This window comes from Bos taurus, chromosome 25 (assembly GCF_002263795.3).
Source record: "Bos taurus isolate L1 Dominette 01449 registration number 42190680 breed Hereford chromosome 25, ARS-UCD2.0, whole genome shotgun sequence".
Taxonomy (NCBI): domain Eukaryota; kingdom Metazoa; phylum Chordata; class Mammalia; order Artiodactyla; family Bovidae; genus Bos; species Bos taurus.
Genome location: NC_037352.1, coordinates 15,327,165 through 15,336,848, shown reverse-complemented (window position 1 = coordinate 15,336,848; position 9,684 = coordinate 15,327,165). Strand labels below are relative to the sequence as shown.

Sequence of the window (9,684 nt, the reverse complement as noted above, 5' to 3'; positions counted from 1 at the left end):
TGCAACTGACAGACACACAACTCAAAATAGTTTAAGGAAAAATGGAATTATAAGGACCTGGAGGGATCTCGTGAAGAATGGATGAATCAAGCCCAGGAAAAGGCAGGGATGCAGGGAGACCTCAGGAACCATAAAACCAAGATTCAGATACACTGAGGTTCTTCTTCCATTTCCTATAGCATCTGTCTGCTTGTTTCCTTTTTTCTTCTCTCTCATTGTACATGGTTTGTAGCTACACAGCAAAAAACACAGCTCCTGCTCTTTGAGGAAAATGCAGGTCGCTGCTGCAGTGGAGCCCCAGGCCACCCGCTTCTGTTCCTGACCCACCACTGTTCACTCTCCCCAGGAACAAGTTGGTCAGGAAGCCTCACCTTACCTGTGGCTTTTAAAGATACTGTAAGTTGGTGCAGTGGTAAGGAATCCACCTGCCAATGAAGGAGACACAGGTTCAATCCTTGGGTTGGGAAGATCCCTGGAGGAGGAATTGGCAACCCACTCCAGTATTCTTGCCTGGAAAATTCCATGGACAGAGGAGCCTGGCAGGCTACAGCCCATGGGGTATAAAGAGTCGGACATGACTGAGCAACTGAACACACACACACACACACACACACACACACACACTACTCCGTGGAGCCAGTGGTGGTGATTCACCAGATTAGAATCACCCTCAGCCGCAACATGAAGTCTTTGGAGAAGGTTAGTGCTGAGCTGACCATAGGTGTGAAGGAAAAGAACCTCAAACTGCAAGCATGGGTTCAGATGCCTACTGAGACTCTGAGAACAACTACAAGGATACAAGGAGGACTTGGAAAAGGTGGTTCTAAGACTTGGAATTATTTCCAGGCAAGGATGCACAAGCAACATTGACTTGCACATTCTGAGATTGTCAAACAGATCACTTCTATCATCACTGAGTCAGGAGTTGAGGTTGAAGTCACCATTGCAGATGCTTAAACCTTTTTAATAAATTGATAAAGTGAAAGTGAGAAGTGAAAGTGTTAGTCGCTCACTTATGTCTGGCTCTTCATGATGCTGTGCACTGTAGCCTGCCATTCTCGCCCCTCTGTCCATGGAATTCTCCAGGCAGGAATACTGGAATGGGTGGCCACTGCCTTCTCCAAGGATCTTCCCAACCCAGGGATGAAACCCAGGTCTCCCATGTTGCAGGCAGATTCTTTTACCATCTGAGCCACCAGAGAAGCCCCCAATAAATTGATAATCAGTTGTTTAAAAAAATGGCTCCTGCTAACTCCTGATTTTTCTACTTATGATGTCAGTCATTCTAGAGATACTGAACTCATTTCCTCAATGCCAGTCTAAACAGCCTCATGAATGGACTCACTGGCTTAGCAGGGGTCAGGGACACCTTCTTTGGTCACTCAGTTCTTCCGGTGCAGAGAAGTATGCTCTGATGGGCCCATTCTGGATCAGATGTCTGCTCCTGGACCAGCTACCAGTGACAGGAGATGCAGGGTCATGTGAGAACACGGTCCCTCTAAAGGAAAACAAATGGATGTTGTAGGTGGAGGGACAATTTGGAGAAAAAGAGGCAGGCTGGCCAGACAAAACCAAAGATGGAATTTACCCTTCTCTTCTGGAAGTAAACACAGGAAGAACTCACTTGCTTCAAGTTTTACTCACTTATTTACTTCTCTTCCCTTATGCATTAATTCATTCAAACACTGAACACTTGTTAGAGCACTACCTGTCAGGTCATGATCATTTTCTTGGTTTAGAATAAAGGAAAGATTCCTCCTCCTACTGCGGCTACGTTCCCCTCACACTTTTCTGTTTCCGCTAGAGAAACTCTTACCCCACTTGCCAGTGAATGGCAGCTTCTAGACCATTTCAAGTCCATGACCACCCTTGTCGAGCAGTCTGTTCTCTTTGAAACAGCCAGCAATGGGCAAATATCACAACAGATATTGCCAATGTCTCAATAGTCACATAGACGCACATACATATACACAGACAGACACACACACACATAAACACACACAGAGGCCAGGATGCAGTACTAGAAACTGAGAAATCACTGTATTTTCCTCTGGTGAATAGAGCATTTTGTCAGCCACATTCAGTTTATTGGATTTATTTGCCTCCTATAGGAGGCCTAAAGGCTTCCCAGGTTGTGCTAGTGGTAAAGAACTCGCCTGCCAATGCAGGAGACAAAAGACATGGGTTTGATTCTTGGGTTGGGAAGATCCCCTGGACGAAGGCATGGCAAACCACTCCAGTATTCTTGCCTGGAGAATCCCATGGACAGAGGAACTTGGCAGGCTACGGTCCAGAGGGTCGCAACGAGTTGGACATGACTGAAGAGACTTAGCCTACACACACACACACACACACACGAGACCTATAACATAAAGAAACTCTGAACTCAGGGAAGACTCACTGGGTTTCTTTGAACAAGAGTTACTATCTCTTTGTCCTCAAATTTTCTAGTCTGAAAAGTAAAAAGATTGAATATGAAATAGATCCTTACAGCCAGTTTTGGGAGAGGAAAAACTAGGTCCTAAATTTTCAAAACTCTGAGTCTCACAAAGGAGTCTTTCCGATATTCCAGGTTGTGTTGGGTGGTCAAGTTCTACTCTGGCCTTTCCTTCCTTCCTTCCTTTTCTTCTTTCTATCTTTTTCTTTGCTTCTTTTTTTCTATCATTCTCTGCCATATTCATTTTTTCTCTCTGTGTGTATTTTCTGCCACACTGTAACTTCTAGAAGACCAAGATGAACACTTATCCATTGTATCCCAAATGCCCATAATAGACACTGAATAAATGTTTATTGGGCTTCCCAGCTGGCACTAGTTTTAAAAAACCTACCTGTCACTGCAGGAGACTTAAGAGATGTGGGTTTGATCCCTGGGTGGGGAAGATCTCATGGAGGAGGGCATGGCAACACACCCCAGTATTCTTGCCTGAAGAATCCCATGGATGGAGGAGCCAGAAGGCTGTAATCCATGGGTTGCACACAATCAGACACAACTGAAGTGACTTAGTATGCATGCAAATGTTTATTTAAAAAAAGGATGGGTAGATATGAGACATACTCTGCTGGTCAGCCTCACTTGTCCACAAAAGTATCTTATCCTGCTGTGAGCAAGATATGTGATTACACTGACTATTGTGAGTGTGCAGATTAGGGAATTTAGGCTGTCGGGTCACACAAAAGCCACCAGAATTCACATCTCCTTAGATGTTCTCCTAACCTGGATCCACAGACAATCCTGGTCTAGCGGGTATAACAGAGACCCATGAGCACACATTCAATCCACTATTAATGAGAAGGGTCCAGGCTACTCAGATACTTTTTAAAAAGAAATCTTAATAACAGTTACTGAGCCCTTACTATGAGTCTGGCACCAGCTAAGAGCCTTGACATTATCAAACCAGTGGGTCTTATTCAGAGTGACTTTGCTTCCAGGGACGATGGGCAAGGTCTGGACACAATTTTGATCGTCACTCTGGAGGGGTTTAATGCTTGTATGTAGTGGGAAAGGCCAGGGATCCTGCTAAACATCCCGTAATACGCCAGACAAACCCCCGCAACAATGAGTCCATCCCCAAGTCAATAGTGCCAAGGGTGAGAAATTCTGATCTAAATGAATCCCATCGACAGCATTATTATTATTATTTTCCTGATTAGACTAAAGAGAAATCTGATAAATATGTTATTTGCCCAAGTACCACTGAAGTTTTGGGTCGAAACCCCCTGCTCTTACTACTGAGCCTATAACTCTTGGCAGGTCTTACCTACAAGGAAGAACTAAACAGGGAACTTGACAGTGACAATCCCGAACCTACTTAGCATGCTGGGCCTTGAAGATCACCCGCTGCTCCAACAGCAGATTTTTTACCTAGTTTCGTGTAAGGAACTGAAGATGTTACAGTGGCCAGACCTGGGAGTATCTTTAAATTGAATCCAGTTCCTCCTATTGAAACATAATAACTTTCAAACTAATCTAGTCTCTTCATTACCAGTGCTATAGCCAGTTGTCGAAATCTCTTTTGAGTTAGTAGTTAAAAGGCCCAGCCACACATCCGTAACGTTATTGTTGCTGGCTAAAATCCTTTGCAACAACACAAACATCACTCAGAATCAAATTATCAGATGTGCCGACAAGATGCTTCTCGATTTAATAGTGTGGTAAATGATGGCTGGGAGATGTTCTTTGAAGCTGTGGAGGCAAATGTGAAAGCTAATTCAATTCTCAAATGAATAAAAGTGAGAAACTGTTCTTATAAACCTGATATTACCAGAGATAGGGCCAGAGCCTGCTGCTGTCTTGCATGGGGGAGGAGAGAAGTGTAGAATTTACTTTATTTCTGATAATAAAGAGTTGGGATCTGCGACCACATAGGTTTGACCTTGGTCCCCGGCAGAGGACTTGAGCAGGAGTGAGGGCTCATTTCCAACTCAGTTGAGAGGCGGGCATCGTCTGTCATCAGTTCCCCTGGGGGCCTCTTAAGAGAGGAAGGGGTCCCCTGAAGCGGCATCCAAGGCCTCGGGGAAATCACATTCCTGCTTATTAGACTTGGAGAGTATATAATAGGATTTCCTGAGAGCAAAGGGGATCTCAGATTACCTAGGCCACTGACTCTCCAATTACTCACCAGGACCCCAGGTTTTCACATAAGCATCTCAGGAATAAGGAGAAGGAAGCTTTGGAAGACACTTGGGGCCTGGAATTTGCTTTAATTTATTATACATACAGCTGACCCTTGAGCAACATAGGCTTAAGGCACACAGGTGCACTTAAAAGCGGGTTTTTTTCCTGCAGGAAATAAATTCTAAAACACTATGTGATCTGTGTTTGGTTGAATCGGTGGACATGGAACCATGGGTGTATGTGGACTAGAAAGCTGTATGTGGATTTTTGACTGTGTGGGGGTCAGCACCTCTATGGCCTGCTTTGTTTGAGGATTGGGTGTATACATATTGGGCTTTGTTTCTAAGTCACTCAGTCGTGTCCAACTCTTTATGACCCCACAGACTGTAGCATGTCAGGCTTCTCTATCCTCTGTCATCTCCTGGAGTTTGGGCAAACTCATGTCCATTGAGTCGGTGATGCCATCTAACCATCTTATCCTCTGTCGTCCCCTTCTCCTCCTGCCTTCAATCTTTCCCAGCATCAGGGTCTTTCCCAATGAGTCAGCTCTTCGCATCAGGTGGCCAAAGTACTGGAGTTTCAGCTTCAGCATCAGTCCTTCTAATGAATATTCAGGACTGATTTCCTTTACAATTGACTGCTTTGATCTCTTTGCTGTACAAGGAACTCTCAAGAGCCTTCTCCAACACCACAGTTCAAAAGCATCAACTCTTTGGCGCTCAGCCTACTTTATGGTTCAACTCTCACATCCATACATGACTATTGGAAAAACCATAGTTTTAACTATATGGACCTTTGTTGACAAATAATGTCACTGCTTTTTAATACACTGTCTAGGTTTGTCATAGCTTTCCTTCCAAGAGCAAATGTCTTTTAATTACATGGAAGCAATCACCGTCCACAGTGATATTGGAGCCCAAGAAAATAAAATCTGTCACTGTTTTCATTGTTTCCCCATCTATTTGCCATGAAGTGATGGGACCAGATGTCATGATCTTTGCTTTTTAAATGTTGAGTTTTAAGCCAGCTTTTTCACTCGTCTCTTTAACCTTCAACAAGAGGCTCTTAAGTTCCTGTTCCCTTTCTGCCATAAGGGTGGTGTCATCTGCATATCTGAAGTTATTGATGTTTCTCCCCTGCAATCTCAATTCCAGCTTATGCTTCATCTGAATTAGATCTGATAGAATGTCTGAAGAACTATGGACAGAGGTTCATGACACTGTAGAGGAGGCAGTGATGAAGACCATCTCCAAGAAAAACAAATGAAAAAGGCAAAATGGTTGTCTGAGGAAGCCTTACAGACAGCTGAGAAAATAAGAGAAGCTAAAGGCAAAGGACAAAAGGAAAGAAATACCCATCTGAATGCAGAGTTCCAAAGAAGAGCAAGGAGAGATAAGAAAGCCTTCCTCAGTGATCAATGCAAAGAAATAGAGGAAAACAATAGAGTGGGAAAGACTGGAGATCTTGTCAAGAAAATCAGAAATACCAAGGGAACATTCCATGCAATAATGGGCACAATAAAGGATAGAAATGGTATGGACCTTTTAAAGGCAGAAGATATTAAGAAAAGGTTGCAAGAATACATGGAAGAACTATACAAAAAAGATCTTAATGACCCAGATAACCACGATGGTGTGATCATTTACCTAGAGCCAGACATTCTGAAGTCCAAAGTTAAGTGCGCATTAGGAAGCATCACTACAAACAAAGCTAGTGGAGGTGATGGCATTCCTGCTGAGCCATTTCAAATCCTAAAAGATGATGCTATGAAAGTGCTGCACTCAATATGCCAGCAAATTTGGAAAACTCGGCAGTGGCCACAGGACTGGAAAAGGTCAGTTTTCTTTCTTTTTTTTTTAACTTTATTTTATTTTTAAACTTTACAATATTGTATTGGTTTTGCCAAACATCGAAATGAATCCACCACAGGTATACCTGTGTTCCCCATCCTGAACCCTCCTCCCTCCTCCCCACCCCCCCACACCCTCCCTCTGGGTCGTCCCAGTGCACCAGCCCCAAGCATCCAGTATCATGCATCAAACCTGGACTGGTGACTCGATTTATACATGATATTATACATGTTTCAATGCCATTCTCCAAAATCTCCCCACACTCTGCCTCTCCCACAGAGTCCATAAGACTGATCTATACATCAATGTCTCTTTTGCTGTCTCGTACACAGGGTTATTGTTACCATCTTTCTAAATTCCATATATATGTGTTAGTATACTGTATTGGTGTTTTTCTTTCTGGCTTATTTCACTCTGTATAATAGGCTCCAGTTGCATCCACCTCATTAGAACTGATTCAAATGTATTCTTTTTAATGGCTGAGTAATACTCCATTGTGTATATGTACCACAGCTTTCTTATCCATTCATCTGCTGATGGGCATCTAGGTTGCTTCCATGTCCTGGCTATTATAAACAGTGCTGCGATGAACATTGGGGTACACGTGTCTCTTTCCCTTCTGGTTTCCTCAGTGTGTATGCCCAGCAATGGGATTGCTGGATCATAAGGCAGTTCTATTTCCAGTTTTTAAAGGAATCTCCACACTGTTCTCCATAGTGGCTGTACTAGTTTGCATTCCCACCAACAGTGTTAGAGAGTTCCCTTTTCTCCACACCCTCTCCAGCATTTATTGCTTGTAGACTTATGGATTGCAGCCATTCTGACTGGCATGAAATGGTACCTCATAGTGGTTTTGATTTGCATTTCTCTGATAATGAGTGATGTTGAGCATCTTTTCATGTGTTTGTTAGCCATCTGTATGTCTTCTTTGGAGAAATGTCTATTTAGTTCTTTGGCCCATTTTTTGATTGGGTCATTTATTTTTCTGGAGTTGAGCTGTAGGAGTTGCTTGTATATTTTTGAGATTAGTTGTTTGTCAGTTGCTTCATTTGCTATTATTTTCTCCCATTCTGAAGGATGCCTTTTCACCTTGCTAATAGTTTCCTTTGTTGTGCAGAAGCTTTTAAGTTTAATTAGGTCCCATTTGTTTATTTTTGCTTGTATTTCCAATATTCTGGGAGGTGGGTCATAGAGGATCCTGCTGTGATGTATGTCGGAGAGTGTTTTGCCTATGTTCTCCTCTAGGAGTTTCATAGTTTCTGGTCTCACGTTGAGATCTTTAATCCATTTTGAGTTTATTTTTGTGTATGGTGTTAGAAAGTGTTCCAGTTTCATTCTTTTACAAGTGGTTGACCAGTTTTCCCAGCACCACTTGTTAAAGAGATTGTCTTTAATCCATTGTATATTCTTGCCTCCTTTGTCAAAGATAAGGTGTCCATATGTGCGTGTATTTATCTCTGGGCTTTCTATTTTGTTCCATTGATCAATATTTCTGTCTTTGTGCCAGTACCATACTGTCTTGATAACTGTGGCTTTGTAGTAGAGCCTGAAGTCAGGTAGGTTGATTCCTCCAGTTCCATTCTTCTTTCTCAAGATCGCTTTGGCTATTCGAGGTTTTTTGTATTTGCATACAAATTGTGAAATTATTTGTTCTAGCTCTGTGAAGAATACCGTTGGTAGCTTGATAGGGATTGCATTGAATCTATAAATTGCTTTGGGTAGTATACTCATTTTCACTATATTGATTCTTCCAATCTATGAACATGGTATATTTCGCCATCTATTAGTGTCCTCTTTGATTTCTTTCACCAGTGTTTTATAGTTTTCTACATATAGGTCTTTAGTTTCTTTAGGTAGATATATTCCTAAGTATTTTATTCTTTCCGTTGCAATGGTGAATGGAATTGTTTCCTTAATTTCTCTTTCAGTTTTCTCATTATTAGTGTATAGGAATGCAAGGGATTTCTGTGTGTTGATTTTATATCCTGAAACTTTACTATAATCATTGATTAGTTCTAGTAATTTTTTGGTGGAGTCTTTAGGGTTTTCTATGTAGAGGATCATATCATCTGCAAATAGTGAGAGTTTTACTTCTTCTTTTCCAATCTGGATTCCTTTTATTTCTTTTTCTGCTCTGATTGCTGTGGCCAAAACTTCCAAAACTATGTTGAATAGTAATGGTGAAAGTGGGCACCCTTGTCTTGTTCCTGACTTTAGAAGAAATGCTTTCAATTTTTCACCATTGAGGATAATGTTTGCTGTGGGTTTGTCATATATAGCTTTTATTATGTTGAGGTATGTTCCTTCTATTCCTGCTTTCTGGAGAGTTCTTATCATAAATGGATGTTGAATTTTGTCAAAGGCTTTCTCTGCATCTATTGAGATAATCATATGGTTTTTATTTTTCAATTTGTTAATGTGGTGTATTACATTGATTGATTTGCGGATATTGAAGAATCCTTGCATCCCTGGGATAAAGCCCACTTGGTCCTGGTGTATGATCTTTTTAATGTGTTGTTGGATTCTTTTTTTTTTTTTTTGGACCGGAGCTTCTTGAACTCCTCACAGGCCAGCCAGAACTCCAGGTTCTCCTCGCTGAACTCTGTCTTCAGGAAGGCGTCGAAGGGGGCCACTCCATTTTTACTGCTCAGCAGCAAGTCAAATGACTCTTTCCATCCCAGCACGTCTTCTGAGAAGTTTTTGCCTTCTTTGCTGTGTTTACTGCCCCACTCGAACTTGCCAACACTCCCGGTATCAGAGCCCAGTTCTGACTTATGAAGAAAGATCCCCAGCCGTGTCTTGAATTCTTTGGCTCTCTCCAGGCAGGAGGTGGGGAAGGCGGCCAGGGTCCGACACATGGCTACGGATGCAGGGCAGCACGTCTTGGGGACGATGGTAGCGGGCTCCAGCAGACACCGCAGAACGCGAATACAGATGAAAGGCGGCCAGCGCTTGTCTGGGTTTACTCTGTTGTTGGATTCTGATTGCTAGAATTTTGTTGAGGATTTTTGCATCTATGTTCATCAGTGATATTGGCCTGTAGTTTTCTTTTTTTGTGGGATCTTTGTCAGGTTTTGGTATTAGGGTGATGGTGGCCTCATAGAATGAGTTCGGAAGTTTACCTTCCTCTGCAATTTTCTGGAAGAGTTTGAGCAGGTTAGGTGTTAGATCTTCTCTAAATTTTTGGTAGAATTCAGCTGTGAAGCCATCTGGACCTGG

The 9,684-nt window shown here is 42.3% G+C and overlaps 1 protein-coding gene and 1 pseudogene across 1 annotated transcript; one reads left to right on the top strand and one right to left on the bottom strand.

Moving 5' to 3' along the window:
* Window positions 1-588: 588 nt before the first annotated feature.
* On the top strand, window positions 589-1,209 carry LOC107131820 (small ribosomal subunit protein uS10-like; annotated as a pseudogene).
* A 7,667-nt stretch (window positions 1,210-8,876) lies between these two features.
* On the bottom strand, window positions 8,877-9,442 carry LOC100296255 (regulator of G-protein signaling 16). The gene has a single exon (XM_015460357.3). It carries the CDS (start codon window positions 9,321-9,323, stop codon window positions 8,892-8,894), a length of 432 nt encoding a protein of 143 aa, XP_015315843.2. The 5' UTR covers window positions 9,324-9,442; the 3' UTR covers window positions 8,877-8,891.
* Window positions 9,443-9,684: the final 242 nt, after the last annotated feature.